Raw genomic sequence first — 25,029 nt, 5'->3', positions numbered from 1 at the left:
TAAATTGGTTGTATCTCGCTCCAACACAGCCACACGGTTTTGTGCGTTGTTCGTCTCTAGTTCTAGCCTAACAGAGCTAAGATCTCTGACCCTCTCGTCCGAGCCATCTAGCTCTCCAACGTGCCTCTCCAGCGCTTCGATCCTTTGAGTGTTGCTCACCATCATGCAGGTTCACCAAGCATTCTCTAACCTAGCTCTGATACCAACTGTCACGGGCCGCCAACTTGACTCCTCGAATTGACAGAACGTGCGACACTTGTTAGCACTCTCAGCTAGCAAGTCAGCCTAAAATTCACACCTACGGCAAACAAACCCAACGGTTAGCCACGATACAAATCTCGCACATGTAAGGGCAATGACGAAGCATGAGCAAGCACAAAACAAGCCATCCAAAGGCAACATCCCACACAACAACTAGAGCATACAACATAGGCAAGTGGTACGCGATAGCCCAACAAAAGTAACAAACAAGCAACACATAGAACATAAAGGAAGCATACACAAAGGGACATGGATAAACATCGTTTTATTTATATAAGGTCTTGATAGGGCAAGGGAGTACACAACTTAAGCTCCTATCTGCTGGTGGCCATGGTGCTTCTCTAAGTCACCAGGTCACCTCCCCCTAAGGAGCATTCTAAGGAAATAAAGTATTTCCAGGAACATATATGATTTTCTCCTGGGAGACATATACATCATTACAAAAGTGACATCCCCTACCCTTGAGGTTACTTGGTGCAAGGCTTGACTAATGATCAAGCACCAAGGCATGCTCATCATACAAAATGGCCCCTGGAGGTGTGTCATGTTGCAACACGTCACACCGGGCACCTTTAGCGATTTTCCAATATTCACAACATCAAACAAATTTTTGGGTGTTTTAAGACAATGCATGCAGATTCCATCATATTCTCCCATAGAGGAAAAGACATTGTAGTTTCTAGTATGTTGTGCAATAATAAACATGGAAACAAATTGGTTGAGATGAATAGTTGTTGTCTACATCTGATGAAAGGGTACAACTACAATCTTTGGAAATTAGTACTCCTGAGAAATTATTAAAGCTTTAGATTTTTGGATTCTAGTTCTTAGATTAGGAACCTTGTTATGTAATTACAAATGACTCTATCAAAGAATCTGACTTTGCTGAAATGAAAGAGCTAATTTTTGGAATTAATGCAATTAATGCAACTAGTTTTAACTTTGGTTTAGAAAGGACTAATTTTTCAGTTTTCTTTAATAATGGATCTTTTCTCAAAATGCAACTTTTTTAAAATGTCAATGTGAAAAACTATTTGTGGCCAAATTGTTCGAAGTGATATCTAATGTCAAATGGGAAATGACTAAATGTTTTTAACCTGATCAGGCGTGATTAGTAGTACTAGAGTATCAGTGAGTTGGAATCTATATATATATATAAATGTCAGTTCATTGGTTCAACAAAAAAAGAGCCCAGTTCAATGAGCCAACTTTTATCATTGATACCTGCCTACTTCTTTTTGTCATAGTTCAGCTTTATATAAGAACTTTTTCAGCAAATATGATGAAAGGAATAAAAAAATATATATAATTTTATGTCCTCCAGCAAGAATGACTTTCTTGAAGTTGTTACTATCAGAGGAAAAAAAAACTTTACTTTTCTCTTTTTCAAAATGTGTGTTGAGTGTTTGTTCAAAAAAAAAAAGTGTGCAAATGTTTTTTTCATATTTTTTTAAACACACTACCAACAAAAGAAACCTATTTGAAAAATGCTTTTTAAAGTAATATTATCTATTTTATTCGTTTTTTTCCTATGTTAGGAATATGAAACTCTTTTATGTGTTCATTTTTTCATATATTATGCTCAGTTTAACAGATTATTTTCTTTTCCTTATATATATATATATATGAATACATGATATGTTATCTTATTGGGTGGATTGGCTCAGCACCCATAAAAAAAATAGTAACATTGATTGTATTGAAGCAAGTTTATTCTCTTTATTAGACACTAACAGCTGAAGAAATCCTCAAAGTTGTATTTCTTACACCAACAATCTACAAAACCATTTTCATGTCACAATTGTACAACAAAAGAGGCACATGGGTTCTCAAAATGAGATCCTCTTCTCTCTCAATATCACTGAAAAAAAAGCTTCATCATGTCCAAGCAATTTTCTGAAGTGCTTTCTTGATTGTTGCTGCTGTTGAAGAACTTGATCCCTTAATCTGCAAAAGAGAAGGAAATCTGTCATTAAAAGAATTTATAAAATGAAAATAGAAATGATAGAAAGTTACAACACATGTGACTCTGACTTGCATACCATAGATTTGATTGTCAAGGAAATGACACCATCCATAGTGGATGACTGAACTGAGTGAGAATCTAATTGGAGATTGCTCAATGTATCCATGATTTCTAGCAGCACTCCCTCCCTCCAAGGACATCTGATCTCAATTATGACATCTTTGTTCTTCATATTGACAGCTACATTATCAACTGAACATTCCTTTGAAACATAATGATTTTTCTCTGGCTCAACGTCATTTATGTCACAAACCTTCCTTTTGTTCATCAATTGTTTCGTCCCACTACTAATTTTCTTTTTTCTATAGTTGTCAGATGTTCCCTCTCTGGCATCTTGGGGTTTTCTCTTTGTTGTTCTTGGTTCTACATCAGTTGAATCCTTGCTAGATTCCAACTCCTCAACCCTTTTTTCAAGCTCTTTTAAGTATTGTATAGCATCATCAAGTATAGACACTTTGTCCTCCTGTTCAAACAATATGTAAATACATATTATGTTGAAGTTAATGTATTTGATTAAGAGTTAAGTAAAGTAGTAATTACCTTGCTTAGAGAAGGGACCATCCCTTTTAGAATAGAAAATTTTTCATTTAGTCTTTCTCTTCGCTTTCGTTCTGCTATTGCATGGTTCATGCCAATCTCATCAGCCTCAGGTCTCCAAACCCCACTTCCAATGCTATTATCTTCTAGGGAGTCAATGGTGCGGTTAAGATGCATCTGCGGAACTTCATATAAGATCTTCTTTACTAAGTTCTGTGGTGTTCCTCTTGGTTTTAGAAGTTTATGGAACATTCCTTTCTTCCAACTGACAAAGCTGGATTCGTGATGAAATTTCTCATGGTGAGTCCCTAAAATCAATTGGTGTGAGCTCTTTAAGACCGTTGAAAGAACACCCTGATAGTGTAAATCTTTGGTTTGCAGATCCAATGGGGACATTTTTATGTGATTGCAGTCTTGAAGGTCTTGTAATGGATGTTCATCTACCAATTCATATATGGGATCAGGTTCAACCCTTTCATGATTTACTAGAGTCTGAGATATACAGTCACTTGAGTCCAAAGAATGAAGGACACAATTACTTAACTCATCATCCATGATTTGCCAGCTTTGTACTTGGGAAGCAGCCCCATTTATTCCCTCCACCATCAAAGAATCATCACCTGGTTGATTTGGTTCCAACCCATTTGAGCTGCTACTAGGAGAAGACAAATTTTCCTCTCCATGAATTACAACTGGGATTGAGTTGTTGTTGAGAAAATCATAATCAAGCATAGCACATGCAAAACCTTGGCCATTTCTTATGCTTCCTGCTCTAAAGTTTGACTTCTTAGAAGAAGCTAAAGGGTGTGGAGTGTCCGAAATTGACATTTTAACACGCTGAATGATAGCATGGTCCTCTCGAACCTTCAAAAATTGAAAATTTTAGTACAACAGTTGACATCAAAATCTAGCTCTTGAAAGTAATAACTTCTTATGCAGGATTTTGAGATAACAAGTACCAGATCAGTTGTGCCCAGCTCGATCACGCCTCCTGTTATTGGAAAGCATACCACAGTCTAGAAAACAAAACACATAATCAAACAGGCTAATTTAAGATCCTAAACTCATGGTTAGATAAGCAATGGAGGAGGATAATTGTAATAGTACCTGAATTGATGCACTCTGAGCAAGACAGGAGTTGCCGAACATGGAAAGAAAAACACACAGAACAACAAGTTTGTCAAGATTTTACACATTTTCAGACAACTTATATGAAAACCAGAAAATAGTAATTCGATGTTATATTATAAAGCAACCAAGAACAAGAAGTTACCTTTGCAAGAAGAGAGCGGCCAAATACTTTACTTTCAGCATAGTGAGCATTGTATAGCCAGATAGGTTGACCATTTGCTAATGTTCTTCCTGGCAACCTGAAGAGATTAAAGTGCAAATTCTGTATGAGGCATCAATACACAGTAAATTTCAATTTGGCATGCTAAAAGGTCTTAAGAAATCAATTTTGAGCATTTTAAGCAAAAGGGTGAAGAAGAGTTATTATTACCCTTGGCCAATATTAAAGACAAATGACATGCAAACCAGGTAGTACCACTCGGCCTCAGATAAGTCTTCAGGAGATAATGCTGCAGAGGGCCTTTTGGCTTGTGGACTGGTTTCACCTGCAGAGAGTGACTCATAAAGCTCTCTCAATTGCTCACTCCTTTGAAAACCCATTTGATCAGCATTAAGTTCCATGGCTTGTATTGTTTTTCTTGTCTTAATATCTCCATTGTAATAGCCATCACCCCACTCCAAGACCCTGCATAGTTAACAACATGTCAGTTTAACTGATTGGCAACATATTTTGTAACATAAAGAAAGAAAAGAACTAATCGAAATGAAAAAAAAAAGTATAAATGTCGAATAAGTATTAAATCTTGCTACCTTTTGTTTTTTCATGTACAAAAAAAAACATTTTATTTAAGAATAAATGAGGTCAGAACAACAGGGTATGGCCACCTCTTCTAGGATTTTCCTAGAGTCTTAGACAAAACCCAGTTCTTTAAACAAACAAGAGGAGGACTAAAAAGAAAGAAAGTAAAGCATAAGTGGGACAGTCCATACCCTGGTTGTGTGGATGAAATGGACCAGAAGATAGCATAACTCCACTGGATACTTCTCACAGCAAGAGCAAGCTGTTTCTTGAAGTTATTTAGCTGTGGCAACCCCTCCTCGTTTTGAAGCCCAGTAGCCATATTCAAGCATGAATTTTTTAGTTGAAAATCTTTTAAAACTCTCTCTCTCTCTCTCTCTCTCTCTCTCTCTCTCTCTCACCAGTCAACAACTCAACGAGGCCAGATGTCGGTAACTTGCTGCTATCAAATCTTGGCTCTTCATTTCCCAGAACTTAAATCAGACTCTTTCTTTGGAAAACGCTCCCTCAGAGAATCTCTAGATATATCCTAGATGGGTTTGACTCAAACACCACTCCTGCTTCAAGCACCAACCAAAAAAACCAGCATGGTCTATCTAGAGAGACCCTTCATAGAAAATTCAGAGATTATAAAGATGACATAGTGAAAGAAGGGAACAAACGACTAAAATTCATTGTTATGAAACGCAGTTTACATGGTTGATGGAGTAATAGTAATAGTAGTACTGTGCCAGTAGTAGTAGTGGTAGTTGTAATGGCAATGGTAGTAGTAGTAGCAGTGGTAGTGGTAAAAATCACTTTGTCATTTGGTGCTGGTGAATCAGAACACTCACTTTCACTATAAAGAAATGTCAAAAATACAGAAAAAAAAAAAGGAAAGTAAAAGTACCTTATTTTTTGAGACGTTGAAACTCACAGATAAGAATGGAATCAAAGAAACCAACAAAAAGAAAAGCCTCAAGTGGTCATTGGTCACTGGTCACTGGTCACTGGTCACTTGCACTACTGTAGTTGTTCACGGTAACTCTCAATTCTTAAACACATATAACTAAGTAGTAAAAATGAATTAATATGGGAAGGGAAAGGATCTTTATTTTGATCTCTTGACCCCATGAAACTGAAATCATGAGGGACCTACTCCAAGACTCAAAAACCCCTTCTTTTAATTAACCTTGTATTTTAGTGATTTTTTTGTTCTTAATTATTATTCAACTCAGTGTAACATTTAATGCGTTGATTAATATAATTGTTACTTTGAAACAAACCCAATAAGCAAATAAAAAAAACCCACCTGTATATTTGATAGTTGACTGATGATGAGCACGTCCTGTGGTTTTCTCAACAAACCAAATCAACTAGCACAAAAAAAGATTCTCACTTTGAACTTTGTTTGTGTTAAGTAATAAGTAGATAAGAATCATAATATTTTTATAATATAGAAATGACAATGTTTACTAGGAGTTTTCAGTTTGTATTGGCCATATGTAAAAATAAACAACTAAATAACATAAACAACAAGTGGTCCTTACTTCCATGGCCAAATCAAAGAGTGTTCTATTCTAAATGGCCTTGTATGCTTTAATGATGTGATTTGGGGGAAAAAAAACGAATAACAATTATCGTGTCAGTATCCTTTCAAAAAAAAATTATGGTGTCAGTAACATCAGTAACTGTTTTCTTTTTCTTTTTTGGGTTACTAAACTTATTTTATTAATATTTTTAAAATTTTATCATTATTATTAGGGTCATTTCTCAAGATTACTTTTTGTTCGAAGTTATTTTGAACGATGGACTATTGATAATTTTTTTTTAATAATGTCACGTAGTCGGTCGAAATTTTTTAAATAGTTAGGCCAAGATATTTAGATAATTGGTAAAAAAAATTAGACAATTAATCAAAATTTTAGACAAATATTATTTTACAAAAAATTACTAAAACTAAACCACAGTCCAAAACAATTTCAAATAAATAATTCATCTTCAGTAATTACTCATTATTATTTGATAGTCTAAGAGCACTCATACTAGAACAGTTAAAATAACTAATTAGCTAAAATGGTTAATAAAAAGTCAACAAAAGTCTAAAAACACATCCGTGAGATTGAGGTATTATTACTTTTTTTATTATTTTACATAGTTATTTTACTTTCTTTTTTTTTTTGAGACTGCCGACATTAATCAATCTCAAATATCAATTACCATACATTTTTTTCCAATATATATCTAGAATAATGGATCTTTGATTTTAGTGGCATAATTAAAATGGTAAATGAAGAAATAATAGTTAATGTGAGAATTGATTGAAAAATAATGATTATATATATATTAGATCCAAGTAATTTTCACTGCACGTTTTGTTTAGTTTTATTTATAAAATTTATTAATTATTTTTATTAAATTTATATGATTGTCATATAAATTTTAAACAAATATACAATATTATATATATAAAAAAATTGCATAAACATATTAAAATAAAAATTAAACAAATACATTGTTTATGATTTTTTTTAAAAAATACCAACAATGTTTTTAGTTTTTTAGTATATATATATATAATATGATGACATTTTAGATCACAAATTAACTATTATATTTAAAATACAAGACATTCATTATATTATCAAATTACATCTTAACAATTGGATAATAAGCTTGTTTATTCTTAATAGAAAGATAAATGTTATTCTAATTTATTAAACATGTTTTTATTTAAATATAAATAATAATTTTTTCAATAAAAATTGAGATTATGCATTATATATACATAAAATAATTTACACGACACTTATATATATATAATATTTAAATTTATATTAATATAAGTATTAAATATCTAGTCTTGTATTAAATATTATTATAATAATAATATTTTATAATATTTGAATTCATATTAATATAATTAGTAAAAATAAGGATTATATTATTATCGTGATAATATTTTATAATAATTAAATTTATATTAATATAATTATTAAATATCTAGTCTTGTATGTATTATTATAATAATAATATTTTATAACATTTGAATTTAAATTTAATATAATTATTAAATATGTAGTATTATATTAAATATTATATTAATAATGATATTTTATTTGAATTTATATTGATGTAATTAATAAATATCTATTTTTAATTAGTTTTAAAGATATATTACGTTAAATATTTAGAATATTTCGTTAAAATTAAAAAAAAAATCATCAAAATGAAGAATTTTCGTTATCTACACATTTTTTATATAGAAGATATATATCTACATAGAAAGTGTATTCATTGCATCAAATGTACAAAATGATGTATCAAATATACAAAATGATATGTATCAAATTGACATAATTATATAGGGTTGGATAAATTTTTTATAAATTTATGAAACAATTAACTATACGGTATAGTTAATAACACAATATCATTATCATATATATCTCTTCTATATAATAAGTGTGTAAATAATATAAATTTTTTGTTTTAAAGGTTTTTTATTTTTTTTTTGTTAACTTTCAACATAATATTCTCATATATAACATAATATTATTATATTTAACGATAGATTGTAAATATGATTTAAACTTAAATCAAATTAAATAAATAAATAATTAAACAAATTAAAATAGGATATTTTTTAGATATTTTACAATGACAATTATTAAAAAATAATAAAATTATACATTTTATAACTTAAATAAAATTTAATTAAACTTAAACTTCACGTATTAGAATAATATCATATTAAACATATAACATAATATAATCTACTATCAACTAGAAACAAACTTTTTTTCAAAAAAAAAAAAAAAAAACTAGCAACAAACTTAAATTTAAAATCCATGTATAATATTAATATGATTGTAGCTTTTTTTCTTCATCAAATTCACCAAAGGACATTGTGAATTACATTAAAAACTAAAAAGAGTTGATGCATATATACTATTCTACCATATGACTTTTTCTATTCATTTTCTATTCTATTATTAGTTTTTTTTAATATTATTGTAATTTATATTTATGTTATGTAGATGTCGATGTTGTGTTTAGATGTCCTATATATAGAGATTATTGATATAAATATTTATATATACTATAGAACTGTAATTCATTCTATTATATATTGAAGAAAAAGTAAACCGATTTTTATTAAAATAATAGATAATATTTTGCCATAATTTTTTAATATATTTATGTCATATATTATATTAGACATATTTTATTTAATTTTATAATATTATTTATTTATTTAAAATTTATATGATAATTAAAAAATAATAAAAATAAATACATATTTAATAAGTATGTTTAAATAAACTTCTCTGCAAGTTATTTTACCTACTATATATATGGGCATGTTTATATATATCACTAGACTTCCTAATTATTTGTTGTGGTTTAATCATTTCATAATTATTTGGTGATCTGTGAAACACTTAATCACTTCTTGAGTCTTGTATACCGGCGGCTTACTAAGTTTATCAATTTTATACATTACAACAATATGATTTGTATTTTTATTATAAGCTTAGCATATATATATTCAACCCATAACAAGGATAAGGAAGCTAGTAATAATAAAAATATAAACTAAGGTGAGCTGAAGCTCTCAACCTAAGAAAGAACAGGACATGGGGTTAGTTAGAGTAGCAATTATAAGACACATCCGACAAAAATTCATTAATAGAATACAACACATACCATTAATGAGCCACGTTATAAGGGTACGAACGATATATATCAATATATATATACATATATACACCATATTGTACATATAAACATTTATTGCACTAACAATTATAACATATATATATATATTTAATATTGTACTATTGGAGATGCCCTAAAGTAGTATTAACATATAGCTAGCTCTTTAATTGAATTCCAAGTTTAATATTTTAATGTAGGATAAGGAAGTAAATACTAGATTATATGATATATAGTTTGAAAATAAGCATATATAGCAGGAGAATTAATTAGTGAAATGTAAATAATATATACATATATAAATATGCATATAACGGGCATGGTTGAGTGTATTCTAATCATTCATGAATTATTAGATAATAAATCGGAAGTAGTCTATTATAGGTGGAAATTAATCAAAAAGCAAAGACAAGTATCTTGAAATAGATTGATGAGTAGCTAGCATAAACATACCAAGCTATTAATGAGGATGAAAATTTCTAAAAAAATATTATAAACTCTCGAACAAAAATTCTATTGACACTCAAGCAATCAAGCTTTCTTATAATATAGAAATTTTTTTGTTTCACTTCATATAGTAGGGCCTTTGATAGATTACATACCATAAAATAGCAAAAAGCCAAAAATCCTTCAAAAGGATATAGAATGAATTAAAAAAAAAAAAAAAAGAGACCTTTCTCTTTGTAAATTGATAAAAAGGGTTGGTATCGACCTTAATCATAAATTTAGTCAATAATAAACTTTAAAATAGTTTGTATTTTTGTCCTCTTGTAGAGAATTGAGTTCATAAGAGAAGAAAGAGAAAGTGCAAGAAAGAACTCATAGTATTATTTTTTTACTAATTTATAAATGAGAGGATCCTATTTACAATTATTTGAACTGAAATCTGAAATGGTATCAGAAAAACAAAGTTCTCTTGGAAAAATAATATATTTTTAAAAGTTATTTTGCACTCTATTTTAGTTTTAATAATTATTTGTAAAATTATTTCTTATAATTTAGTAAGCTAATAAAAAATTTAAATAAATTGTCGAAAAATTTAAATAATCAATCAAAAATTTAACCAAAATTATGCAAAATCACTTAAAAAAAATACAATTTTCACCCATTTCTCAAAAAACAATAACCCAAAATTGTATAAATCATTGAAATAATAATTGGTTAAAGTTTATATTATAACCCTATTAATTAGTAGCACCATCTTTCTTTCTTTTTTAATTAAATAAATAAAATGGTAGGCATACTCTTGGACTTTATCATATATTATGACGTGCACTATAGAATAAAATATACCTTTGAACTTTGTAAACTAAAATAAATCAAATCGAATAAACAAAATATAATTATTAATTAAAAAAAAGTAGTTCATAAAATTAGAACTAGCTAGCTAGCTTTTATTGCAAAGAAAAGCAGTGATTAATGTTCGACCAACCATATATAAAATATAATTATCAAGAGACCACTTAATACGTAACACAATGCACATGCAAGTAACAACATCCCTCTTACCAATGCTCTTTTCTTTTTCGATCGTATCAATCATTAAAATAAAAATTAAAAAAAAAAGGGTTCGGCCTGATAAAAGTAAGTGTTTATATTTTTTTGACGGTCCGTTTTTTGTTTTATTATTTATTTTGATTTAGTGTTTTTATAAATTATTTTTAAAATTTTAAATTTTGTAAAATAGTTCAAATAGAACCCTAAACTTAATTTTTTTATTAAAGTTTTCTTAATTAAAATCATAAATAATTCAACAAACTAACAATTCAGAATAAAAAATAAATTTATTCTTTTTAAAAGTTGTATTGTTATATTTAATCTTTTTTCATCAAAATTGAGTTTATGAGTCTATTTAAATTATTTTACAAAATATAAGATCCGAAAATAAATTTGTTAAAGTATAACATTCAAACAAATAATAAAAAAATATATTTTATTTATTTATTACATTTTATTAGAACTATATACATTTAACGAAATAAAATAAAACAATAAGAATAAAATAAATAATTTTAAATTTTTGGCAGAAGAAATTAAAAGTAGGACCGACAATAATGAAGTAAGATAGGTACAACAAAGCGTTTTGATATACCTTCCGGTCAAGTCAGCTAACACACTTTATGAGTCATTTTCATTGAACAATATTATGCATCGATACAATACATGTTATACTTACACTCTCTCTATCTACCTCCGTTTAAATACATAAATGTTGACAAAATTTGGGTTTCCATTGTTTTTAATCATTGTCGATATGTATTTTTAGTATACGTATAAGTTGTGTATTTGTTTTTAGATATATTATTTTAAATAATGTAATATTATATTAAATAATGTAATATAATATGATTTGTAATACTTTATAATATATTATTAAAAGTAATAAAACTAGACACATGTATGTGTTCAAATGTGACATATTTTTTAGTTACAAAATCAGTTATAAATTTGTAACTCTCAAATATTAGCCAATAATGTGTAGATTTGATATTATACATTTTGATTTGAATTTCTCAAAGTCATAAGAGATATGGTTGTTAGAGATATGATTTTGACTCTCATAATGTGTATGGAAGTTACAAAATCAAGTAGGAATGAATTTGAAACATTTTGAAAATATGGAAAATTGGTATCTAAAAAACGTTGTGGGCCACGACTAGTCTTTTTCAGGTCGCGGCCAGAGTGGCTGACAGTATTTTCCAAATTTCGGTTTTATCCAATTTTGAACGTTTCCAACAGCCAAGTAACTCCCAAATCTTTATTTTAATTTCATAAACATCCAATTAATCATTTGTAACAGCTATGGAGGTTGATGGAATTTGAAATTCAAATGGTATCTCAAAACTCTATAAATAAGAGCTTAATGCTCACTTGTATGACACACTATAGTCTATCCACAAAGCACTTGGCTGGAAAATACACAATAGAGGCTTGATAATTCCAAAGAGTTATTTCCTTGATAGATCCCTTAGTGCTTAGAGAATAGGGGGAAATAAGCTTTTAGACAAAGGTCTTGAACCTTGTTCAAGTTGATGATCCTCACTACTCTACACTTTGGTTGTGTGAGTGTGAGATTTTATCTATTGTTCTTCTCATTATTTTGTTCTTCTACCTCTTTTATTTTTTGCTTCTATCTTATATATTTATTTGTATTGTTATGCTTTGAGTTGTATTACCAATATATCTATCATCTTCTATCTTTTTATTTACTTATATTTTGAGCAATAGAGTTGTAACATTTCTTTTATCAATATTACCTTGTTTATTGTATTTTTGCATAGAGATGTATTTTGGTTTCACCATTTTCATTGAACAATATAATATATTCTCTAACATTTTTTACATTATGGTATATAAAATAGTTACAAGAGATATCTCACAAATTTTCAAGAAATTTAAGATAATTTAGGATGTTGAAATTATGATTATGTGCAACAATCTGTTTGATTATTGATTTCGACATGTTAAATTATTTAAAATTTCTTGAAAATTTGTAAAAGGTACTCTGTAATTACATTATATACCATCAAGCAAACAAAATTAGATATACAACTTAATTATATATCAAATACTAAAACTAGCCAAGTAGTGATTAAAATAATAACTACTATAATAGTATTCTATACATATATATATATATATATATATTTATAGTGCTGCTATTTACTTGAATTGTCTTATTGATATAGACTATTTTGACAGCTGTATATAATAGAATTTACATATACAATTAACCTTGATCAATGGACAAAATATGCCAATTCACGTGAGTACACACAACTCACTCTAACAAAGCTCCAATTAAGTTGGAATTATTAAATGTTTAGTGTTTGTTTTCGGCAAAATATTTTTTAATGTTGCCCTTATACTTTAATTAATCTCTTTTCATTATTAAGATTTTGTGTCAATTATAAAGTAATGTGCAAAGTGTCCAACATGATACGACAAACTTACCACATCCCTAATAAAGTGATGTGAAAAACATGTCTCCTTTTGTAGAATGGTAATAATTTTAGATGTGGCAAGTTGAACAATAATGCAAAATAGTATAACAATAAAAAATAAATAAATAAATAAACATTTTTATTAAACTATAGTAGACATGGTAACACTTTTAAATAATACTTTTATTAAATAAATACTCATTTATTTCTTTATCTAGCATAAAAGACTACATTAAAAAAAAACATGCGCATTTTTATTATTGAGGAAAGAAACCAACATCATTCGTTAAAGTTTATTATATAATGCAATGTCATGTTTTTGTTAATTGTATGTTACAATATTATATTATAGTATTTTTTTTATTAAAAAACATAATTTTATGAAATTATGTTAAATTTGGCAGCATAAAAACTATATCAAAGTTGATACTACTATATTTTCATTAAATATTATTTAAACATCTCAATATTAATGAAAATTCTATAATTTATTTATTTAAACATTAATAACTTCAATAAATATTTAATTAATTATATATTACTTTTTTAACTCAAATAACATTATGCAGCACAATTATTACATTGCTTATTTTTTTACCGAATTTAACATCATATTTGTCAGGATATAATCTTATTCTTGAAGTAGTGTTTCAAATTGCCTAAAAAATCATCGTAATTAATAACAATATTATCATTAATATCAATGAAAATAAAGTAAAGGAAGAATGAAATGGAACAAAATGAAGGCAACAACAACAACATTTTATGGATAGCTCTTTTTTGGTACTTAATTGTATGAATGTTCATAATTTATTTATGAACATATATATACAATCCAATATTTATTTATGACCTCTCAACTTCATATATATATATACAATCCAATATTTATTTATGACCTCTCAACTTCGTACTTCTTCTCAATGAATTCAATGTTTTAAGCTTATACATATATTTGAGCATCATGATCATAATTTTAACAATAAAAAAACTCAAAATGTAATGAATAATACTATTCTCTAGCACCTACATAAATAGTGGTCCTCTTTTGTCTTCTTCTTATTCTTTCATTTAATGTTTGCTTCCTCGTTTAATATTGTCCACTCCATACTTTGAAATGGACTTCTCATATGCACTCTTGCAATGATATTATCAAGTCCGGAATTCTTCATTTATTGCAATTCAAATATACACTTTCATTTATTTCACACATATATATAGGCGAATTCTCCAACAGGAGCCTCATTTTAAGCCCTACCGGTAAGGTTCTCAGTGTTCTCAACCCTTGAACAGTTTTCGACGCGATTTTTTTTATAACCGTGTATATTGTAGCTATTTAGAGCATTCTGCAAATTTTCAGAAAATTCCAAATAGTTTACAATATTGAAAACTAGGTTCAAACATGTTGTTGTACACGTGACTAATTTTTTTTATGCGCGTAGAAAACAACATGTTTGAACCTAGTTTTCGATATTGTAAACTATTCGGAATTTTCTAAAAATTTGCAGGATGCTCTAAATAGCTACAATATACACGATCATAAAAAAAAAAGTCGCGCCGAAAACTGTTCACAGGTCGAGAAACACTGAGAGCCCTACCGGTAGGGCTTAAAGTGAAGCCCCTATAAAAGAATTGTCCTATATATATATATAAATTAGTGTTTTAAATTTTCATGTCAATATGGTGCTAGAAAAAATCTTTGGTGCGGGTGTACGAAAGGGTCACATATGTGCAGCTATTTTCTTTGGATTGTGATTGGTTCAAAGCATTATGTATTATTTGTTACGGTGGAGATGCATGTACTATATATTTTTTGTTTTAATCTATTTCCAATTATATTAATATATAATTCTTTGTTCTCTGGTGTATTTAGCAAAAAGTCTAAAGACGGGACCACAAGCACTTCAACACAGCAAAGATGTCTGATAAATCTTCCAACCAATTGTAGAGGTAAGGTGATGCTTTGTTGCCCGATGCTCTGGTTCAGTCTCTCCAAAGCTCCCGGGCCTACCACAAACTCAAGTCGATACCGAGTGACGAGAAGTTCTCCGTCAAACTGTGTGGCTGCATGCACAATGGTGCTCATTGAAGTGGAAAGGCCAAGGGGTGGTGGGTGGTGACTCTCGTCGAATAGGTGCTGGAGTCGTGGTGACTGTGGAGTTGTGTCGTTGGTGGCTTGGTCGTTGATGGAGGAGAAAACCGAGTCTCTCAATGGTGCTACGTAATTCACGTCGAAGAAGAGGGAGACTCGAGTTTCTGTAAATAATTAACATATGTATATATATCATATATATACTATTAGTTACATTACTTTTATTCAACAAGATGTTGGGAGTTTTCACATCCCTATGGATTATTGGGGGCTTACAGCCATGGTGTAGATACTCTAAACCTGATATTTTAACCAAATTCTACCACACAATTTAGTGTCAACCAAATTCAAACATACACATATATAATGTACTATTTAAATATATAGCTAATCTTGTGTTGCATCCACTGCAATTTTTAGTCTATTCTCCCAACTTAATGTACAAGTATTTTTTTTCTGCAATCCAAAATATTTAAAACAGATTGACCCCTTCATTTGTTTTTGATGGACTTGAAAGAAACTCTCTTATTGTTAATAAAAAATATTAATATGAGAGTACGCTATAGTGCCGAATGAAAAAATGAACCTGAGAGATGTTGTTTCAAGTTTTCATTAGCCATGTACTCGTAGATAAGCCCATGCAGTCATCTTCAATGAAATATCCAATGACAGTAGTCAAGTTTCTATGATGGACTCTCATTAGAAGTAATACTTGTAAATTGAACTCCATAAAATCATTAAACAATACACAAATCCAAAATAATTTAAAATCACAGGCCATCTGATAAGCACTATTGCCTCTTGCATGTAACTTACTTGTTAAAATGGTCAGTAACAAGGCTGCAGCTTATTATTGATATTACTCGGTTACATGAATGGATAAAATGACTTCATCTTATTGGTTCATGGGGTTGTATATAAAAGATGTAAGAATTGATGATAATTGGAGAAAAGTATTGGGACTTTGTTTTGAACTAGCACTGATCAGGTTCTTTCTTGTTTGTTTCTCGAGAACTATATGAGTAAACAAAGTGAGTGTAAAGGTTTTGTTAATCTAGTGGATTGACCAACCAAAACTTGATCACGTTAAGCCGAACTAAATGAAGTTACCAAACCAAGTACATGTGTGCGTTTTGTATTCTTGTTTTAATTAATGTTTGTTGTATTGCATTTCTTTCAAGAATTCGAGAGGAATTAACAAATCCTCATAAATTCCACATTTATATAATACCTCAAATTGAAACTCTTTATACCCTTGTTCTGATGCATCAGAGAGCATCTTGATAGCTACTTGAGTGCCGTTTACTTAGCCATAATAAACATGTCCAAAACCTTATTTTCCAATGACTTTCTCAAAGTTGTTGGTAATACTTATGATCTCAGAGTAAGTAAATTGATGTTTTTTGGGCTCCAATTTTGACCCAATGTTGTTCATTGATTTGGGCTTGTCTGTTCCTATATTATTATATTTATATATAACATCTAGAATTAACCACACTTTCGCTACTAATCTCTACATACATACATATAAGTGGAAATATTACCTCTTTTTCTTTTAATCAGTCTCCATTCGATAAAGAGTGCACCTAAGAGGACAAAGAGAGATGCAACGGATACTATAATATAAACATTTTAGTTTTTACGCTTCAAATGTTTAAGGCATGAAACTGAGGAACAGAGATCTGGGTTTCCAGTAACACTAGTGTTGACCACGATTTTGGCCAACGACGAGTACACGTCAAAACTACAATGAACCTTAAAGAGAATAGTACGACACAGATAATTTTATAGTAGTTCAGCCCCAATTTATTGGTAATAGCCTAATCCACTTGGAGTTGTGATATATTTAGCCTACACTTAAGATCAGATGAACTTGAGCCAACTGAGTTTCTTAAGTGCAAGTAGAAAAATATAGAGTTTCTCTCTAGAGAATTCAAACTTTATCTCTCTAACCTCTCAGAAAATGCCCCAAGAATGCCCCAAGTAACAGTCCCCAAAATCTCAAAACGATAGAGTTTTCTCCGCCTAAAAAGATCAGATCCCCATAAATGATTTCATGAGCCCTTTATTTATAGGCTTATGGATTGTACATAAATATCTCTCTTTTACCGGGTCTTTGGTTCTTCCAACAGACTTTAATTAATAAAATATAAATAAATCTAATATTACAACAATATGGCTATTATTCTGGGATATCTGAGAGATTCCCGCGCAGGTATGACCGATTCTTGTTGATGTCGTTACTGGGATCTTTTGCGTAGCCCTACTCTGTTTAGTCAGTCCACACCACACCAGGAGGAAAACTGAAGGGCCAAAGCACTCCACTGGTCAGCCAACACATGTCTGATCGGCCAAACACTTGGCTGGGCGGTCATGACACTTCTCTGGTCTAGCATGACACTTGACTGGTCAGTCAAAAATCTTCACCGGTCGGACAGAAATTCTATCAGATCGGTCAGATCACTTTATCACAACTCCGAAAAGCCAACGCATTTATTGACTATTAATGTTTCATTTACTGACCATGCATTGTCACTTGTCACTTCTGATTGCCACGTCATTGGACTCCAATTTTTGGGGATAACAACTAGAATAAAATACAGTTCACATAGTAAAACAATATAAAAATTGAGTTAGAATCAATAATAATATATATACCATAAATATATAATGTATTTGTGTCATTTTGTACCTTAATACTAGTGAGCCATTATTGGATCTTTCTATGAGGATGACTAATATCACGTTAAGTTATGTAACTAATAGTATATATATGTGTGTTAATTATTTACAGAAACGTGAGTATCCCTCTTCTTCAACGTGAATTACGTAGCACCACCGAGAGACTCGGTTTTCTCCTCCATCAACGACCAAGCCACCAACGGCACAACTCCACAGTCACCACGACTCCGGCATTCGTTCGACGAGAGCCACCACCCACCACCCCTTGGCCTTTCCACTTCGATGAGCACCATTGTGCATGCATCCACACGGTTTGACGAAGAACTTCTCATCACTTGGTATCGACTTAAGTTCGTGGTAGGCCCGGGAGCTTTGGAGAGACTGAACCAAAGTGTCGGGCAACAAAGCATCACCTTACCTCTGCAATTGGGTGGAAGATTTATCCGATGTCTTTGATATGTTGAAGTGCATGTGGTCCCGTCTTTAGACTTTTTGCTAAATACACTTGAGAACAAAGAATTATATATTAATATAATTGAAAATAGATTAAAATAAAGAATATATAGTACATATGCATCTCCATCGTACCAAATAATACCTAATGCTTCAAACCAATCACAACCCAAAGAAAATAGCCGCACATATGCGACCTGTAACGCCCTGGTTACCCTAGAATAGTTACGGTGAACCAGAAATTTGACCTGCTACCCGAGTCCTTTGGTTAAAAACGTACTCTAAGTGTGATTAACAAGTTAAGGTGGAAAACTAATAAAAAGGAATGGATATTTTCATTGAAAACTGCTCTGCAGAGCTAATCAAAACATTTACAAGTTGTTCTCAGTACAAAACGGTCATTACTGTTTCAAATTTACAATCCCGCCGACCTAAGCGGCAAAAATTGGGAAAACCCCCTAGTTCCTCTGAGAATGCCTTGGCTGTGGTGGTCAAGCAGCCGCATATGTACACATCACCACCTAAGCTCTCCACTCAAGGCTGGGTGAGCTTTTCTTTTCCTTTACCTACACCACATAGCACCCATGAGCCAAGGCCCAGCAAGAAAACACAATAAAGCATGATATAATATCAACAATGATCATAATAATCATTCAGGACCTTCTGTCCAAACAAATAGGTGATAGTCGCAACAGTCACAAAAGTGGGTACAGCCCCCTATAGCCATGTGACGATAGGGTCACTCGAGCTTAACTGATTAGTGAACCTTTCATAAGTTTGAACAGGATAGGTGTATAGTGACTGGTCACCAACATAACCCTCCTCATGACTTTAAGTCATAATCCTGGAACAGCATTCCCTAGCCATGTGACAAACGGTCACCGGGGCCATATGCCCTAGCTCTGAATAACTGGTCTTAGTCCAGACAAGCGCTTATAAGTTCATCGACCTTAGGGTCGGTCCAAGGTTAATGTCTTAGAGCCATTCAACACTGATATCGATTATATCTAATCTTCATTTGGCTCGGCGTTCATGACGCTATGCCATTTCTGACTCTTTAGGTCAGTGTCCCTGACTAGTCAGTACATATACAAGTATTCAACATTTGCTAGCATTTAATAGGCAATCCATGTCCACATTTATCAATCAACATGCCTCAATAATAATCACGCATGTCACAAATACACAGGGTGCAGTTTTCTTACCTCAGATTCGAGCTAGAAAGATTAAAAGAACGACCCGTGAGAACAATCACCCTTTAGTCCTTTAGCGGTCACCTAATCATAACCAAACACGGGACATCATTAACAATAGTGGTCAACATAGGTTTCCACACCAATATCTAGCCTCCGGGAGATCAATCCCAACTAATCCAAGTAGTAAGAACACTCCCGGGGCCTATGGCTAAGTTCCCGGGGTCAAAACGAGCAAACGGGGTGAAAACAGGGCAAGGGCTGCGACCCTGGCACCTTGGGCCGCGGCCCCCAGAAATTCCTGAAGCAAGCACTGTGGCGCCCAACATCAAGGGCCGCGGCGCCCAGCCAAAACAGAACCCCCTCATCTTCCTCATCGAGCTAGGGCCGCGACCTCCGACCCTAGGCCATTCCCAAACGTGTTTTCAACTTCTCCAAGCTTCCAAAATCATACCTAACCATCCCCAATCATCAAAACAAAGTTCCCAAGCTTCCCAAAACTCCAAAACCCTCAAAAACCAAGGTTCAAACCAACCAAAAACTCAACAATTCATAAAGTCCAATTCAAAGCTTAGAAACTCTAAAAACTCAAAACTTTAAACTTAGATTACCTTTGATTGGGTTGTTTTCCGTCAAATCCTTCGGTTAAGAAGCTTCTAATCTTTCCTAGGATCGCTATGCCTCGATCCTTGCTTGATTCCAACTCCTAGAACTCGAAATATCTTTGAAAATGCTCAAACGGTAAAACGAACTATCGAAAGGGAGAACGAGAGGTTTTCTAATCGTACGTTCTATCTGACAGCTACTTCAAGCTTAAGTAACCTCAAATAAAACCTAATGCTCTGGGTCCCAAAAATACCCCCGGGGACATTATAGTCAAAACCTCCGAAATTTCCTCCTGATCTCAAATATTCCCAATTTATCATCAAATAAAAATTTCTATTACCCCAAAATTGACCCCATTATGAAAAAACCGCTAATCCATTATATATGACCGTCTCATGCCGAATAGCTCGAATATATCTCCATAATAATGGAATCTCATTCACAAATCACATTATGCACCCAAATACACATATTCACCCTCAATGGGCCAAATTATTAAAATAGCATAGTTATTCAAATGTGGACCCACATGCACACATATAACATCATATCATAATATAATTCACATATACATGCATAATATCATTTAATGGCATAATTAAACAAGTATGGCCCTCCCGGCCTACTAATCAACCCAACCCTTCCATTCACTCTTCAGCTGTGATCAGACTCCAAGGTGCTAGTGAGACCTTAAGAGTGATAAACACTTGGGTTGGGAAAAATCTTTGCCATTCTTAAGCTTTATCAAACACTTTGGAAGTGAGGATTAGAGTGTTTCGGTATTGGAGTTAGACCAATCCATAAGTTCAACTGAGGTACCCTTGTTCTTAAGTTCAATTCTGTTTGATTCCTTGGTTTCTTTAGTTTTCATTCAGGTTCTAACTTTTGTTATGGTTTTGTGGTTAGGTTTTTTAAGTTCCTTGAACTTAAGGTGTCTTTTTGGTAAGTTTCCTCTTGGTGGTTGAGTTCTATTCCTTTCATCTCTTTTCCTTTAGAAATACTCACCATTTTTATTGCTGGTTTTAGGAGTGTTCCAAGTCCCGCATTTGTTCTCAATTATCCCGGTGTTGGTAAGGAAAATTAGATAGTTTAGTATTATGATCTAGTTTATGTAATGTATGATATAGTTTATGTTTGTATGACCTAACATTTCATGTACAATAAATGGGTAAGTGTGTCTGGACTTAAGGTGTCCAATGATCTATGACTTATGACCTATGACTTATGACTTAGAGTATGATTTATGACTTAGATTATGATTTAGAATTATGACTTAAGTTATGAGATGATCTAGAGGTTTGTGTTTGTATGACTCTTGTGAATTTATGTTATGTTTGATTATATGACTAACCCTTGTTTGTATTTTCCTTACTGGGCTTAGAAGCTCACTCCTTATGATATTATTTCATGAAATTAAGGATAGAAAGGCCGGTGGCGAGTGGGACCTAAGAGCTTCGTGATGTATTTGTTGGGGACCATATAGTCGAGCAAGATCAAGCGGGCCAAATTATTTATTTATTTATTTTTAAAGTTTGTTTTATTTAAATGTTGCTCATTTTTATGTTAAAGACAAGTATTTTATTTTTATAAAACCATGGATCCATGTATTTATTTTTAAGTTTTTATTAAATAAAAGAGCAATATTTACTATTATGACCCAACGCTATGTTCTCGGTAATCTATGAGAAATTAGGGCATTATGCATTTAACTTTCACAAATGATTTTACTACAGGTGAGTTTAGAGTTATGATATTTAGGAAATTAGAAGTTAGGATCCTATTTTTTTTTATTTTACATTTTTAATAAAGACATGTTATTTCTTATATTTTGGGTTTTCAATAAAGGCATGTTATTTCTTATGTTTGTATCGAAATAGTAGCTATGTCTAGTAGTTTTAATGGTCTAAGGTCTTAGAAATAGTTGGGTCATTATAGTTGGTATCAGAGCAACGGTCCATTTACATGAAGTTCCCCCTGATACACATGCTCAAGCTCCGAATCTAACCGTCAATGTAAGTGTTTATGTTATAGTTGTTATGAGTGTGTGTATTAGCCCTTATGTTTTCAGTTAAGAAAATTTATAAATTAGTTTTTTTTCATTATTTATTTTATTTATTATCCTTGCATTTATGATTGTATATAAAACCTTTTTCCAAATAAATATCATTGTTATTTTTTTATGACATGTATGAGTTTGATTTTATTTTACAATCATAATAAATAATAAATTTAATAAATAATGACAAAGTTCGGTGAAGGTGGATACGAATCAAGGAACCGGGTTCTAAATTGAGAGTTAGGGGGCCATAGTAGTGGGAACGATTTTACTGATCCCAGCCCTCCCTCAATATAGTTAACTTTGGAACAACAACGAGTTTCGAGCCTCAGAATTAAGTCATATAGGATGATTAGAAACAGACTTAGTAAATTATAAAGATGACTTATTTTTCTAAGTTTAGAAATGGACCCTAATCATAAAGAAGGCTTACATAATTTTTCATAAGAAATCATAATTAATAGGTCCGAGTTATGTTTGCTTAGATTAAGTTTTACCTTAGAGCCTATTAGGGTAAGTTCTAAGATGTTCTCAATTGTTAGACTTTTGCTGAAGATGTCGCTCAGAAGGTCTGCACGCACGAATGTCAATGCCTCCAACGTCGCTCCTGAGACTAATGAAGCCCCTCCAGTTCGAAGAAGGGGAAGGTGTGCAACCAATGCTATTGCTAATAAAAGTGTGCCGCCGATCGACAACACTGCAGAAATTATTAGGCTACGACAACCAGTGGAAGAATTGTTGCAGCAACAGTGACAACAGACTCAGCCGCAACCGCAGCCTCAGCAAATGGCTCAAGCACCCCATCAAGTAGGTCCTTATAGGGGATGGTCAATGGAAAATTATGCGCCATACCCAGCTCAGTACATGGAGCCAATCTACGAGCAGTTTCGTAAGCAACACGCTCCAAACTTTGAAAGGACAACAGACCCCTTCGTGGCGGAAGAATGGCTCAGAAATGTAGAGCCGATCCTAGTGCACATGAATCTTAGCATTGCAGATTGCATATCCTGTGTTTCTTCTCTGCTTACGAAGGATGCTAGAATATGGTGGGACTTAGTTCAGCAGACTCACGACGTCGCCACCATGACATGGACCAGATCTGTGGAGCTGTTCCACAAAAAATACTACAACTCGGCAGTCATTGCCACAAGGGTCAAGGAGTTCACTAGTATGAATTAGGGCAACTTGATGGTAGCGGAGTATGCTCGGCAGTTCGACAGATTAGCCAAGTTTGCACCAGAGTTGGTTCCAACTGACTTTCTGAGGGTGACCAAGTTCGTTAGAGGACTTAGACCAAAGATTGAGTTAGGGGTTAAGCTAGAAAACCCTGGAACCACTACTTACGCCGATGCTTTAGAAACGGCTATAGAAGTAGAAAAGGCTTCAGACGAATGTTAGCAAAGAGGAAGCTAGTAAACCTGAGCCTAAACAGCAAAGTCAACCTCAAAATGGTCGGAACAACAACCACAATAGCCATCAGTCTAGCAACAACAATAGTAATGGTCAGAAAAGAAGGCATCCTGACAATAAGCAGTCTGATAACGATAAAAGGGCACGGACGAATAATGGAGATAATAGTTCGGGTTATGTAGAATACCAACAATGTGCTATGTGCCAAAAGAAACATCCTGGTGAGTGCCGTACAAACACTAAAGGATGCTTCAACTGTGGTCAGGAAGGTCACCAAAGGAGGCAATGTCCCCAGCTCAAGCCAGAGAAGAAAAGGGACAGCAAGATGGTACCTGCTAGAGTCTTTGCCTTAACCAGGGGAGAAGCTAACGCTAGCAATAAAGTGGTCACAAGTTAGATTCCTATCCTCGATAGTATAAGTTCTAGTATTGTTTGATTCAGGAGAAATATACTCGTATATCTCGTTAGGAATGATAGAGAAATTAGACAAACCTTGTAGAACTAGGTTTGTGACATAGTTTCCTTCGGGTAAAATAGTCCTATCATTACGGATAGTACGAGGCGTACCAATCAAAATCGAGGACGTAGAACTAGAAGGAGACCTAATAGAGCTGGAAATCAAAGACTTCGACATGATATTAGGCATGGATGGGCTAGCAAGGCAAAGCGCAACCATCGATAGCAGACGTAAGCAAGTGATGTTCGAGACTCCTGACGGTTAGAAACGATTTTATATGGGAAAATTTTGTAGGACTACATACGCCGCTTATTTCATCTCTCAAAGCTAAGAGGATGATAGAAAAAGTATGTCACGCATTCTTAGCCAATGTTATGAATGTGGTAAAGGAAACACCACTAAAAGTTGGAGACTTCCACATTGTAAAGGAATTCCCAGAGGTATTTCCTGGCAACTAGTAGGATTGCCGCCGACATGGGAGATAGACTTCACAATCAAACTAGTACCGGGCACCGAGCCATTCGCTATGGGGAGCACCGACTCTATTTGTGAATAAGAAGGACGAAAGTATGCATATGTGTATAGATTATCGCGAGCTGAATAAGGTGACAATTAACAATAAATACCCGCTACCCCAACTTGACGACTTGTTTGATCAACTCCGAGGGGCAACCGTGTTTTCAAAGATTGATCTACGGACCGGGTATCACAGCTCAAAGTACGGGAAGAGGATAATCCCAAGAC

General features: G+C 32.3%; 1 protein-coding gene across 1 annotated transcript; it reads right to left on the bottom strand.

Moving 5' to 3' along the window:
• Positions 1 to 1,955: 1,955 nt before the first annotated feature.
• Positions 1,956 to 5,569, bottom strand: LOC133778422 (transcription factor EGL1). Its single transcript, XM_062218344.1, has 8 exons — positions 4,886 to 5,569; positions 4,326 to 4,580; positions 4,098 to 4,194; positions 3,932 to 3,946; positions 3,784 to 3,840; positions 2,828 to 3,688; positions 2,304 to 2,750; positions 1,956 to 2,208 (listed from the first exon to the last, which is right to left on the bottom strand). Exons 1-8 carry the CDS (start codon positions 5,014 to 5,016, stop codon positions 2,140 to 2,142), a joined length of 1,932 nt encoding a protein of 643 aa, XP_062074328.1. The 5' UTR covers positions 5,017 to 5,569; the 3' UTR covers positions 1,956 to 2,139.
• Positions 5,570 to 25,029: the final 19,460 nt, after the last annotated feature.

This window comes from Humulus lupulus, chromosome 5 (assembly GCF_963169125.1).
Source record: "Humulus lupulus chromosome 5, drHumLupu1.1, whole genome shotgun sequence".
NCBI lineage: Eukaryota > Viridiplantae > Streptophyta > Magnoliopsida > Rosales > Cannabaceae > Humulus > Humulus lupulus.
The sequence above is the reverse complement of the archived record's forward strand: the minus strand, read 5'-3'. Positions and strand labels throughout refer to the sequence as shown.

Coding starts and splice junctions, on each gene's coding strand:
- LOC133778422 (XM_062218344.1), bottom strand. CDS start 5,016: ATGGCTACTGGGCTTCAAAACGAGGAGGGGTTGCCACAGCTAAATAAC. Junction 4,195..4,325: donor GTCTTTAATATTGGCCAAGG/GTAATAATAACT, acceptor TAATCTCTTCAG/GTTGCCAGGAAGAACATTAG. Junction 3,689..3,783: donor AGCTGGGCACAACTGATCTG/GTACTTGTTATC, acceptor CAATTTTTGAAG/GTTCGAGAGGACCATGCTAT.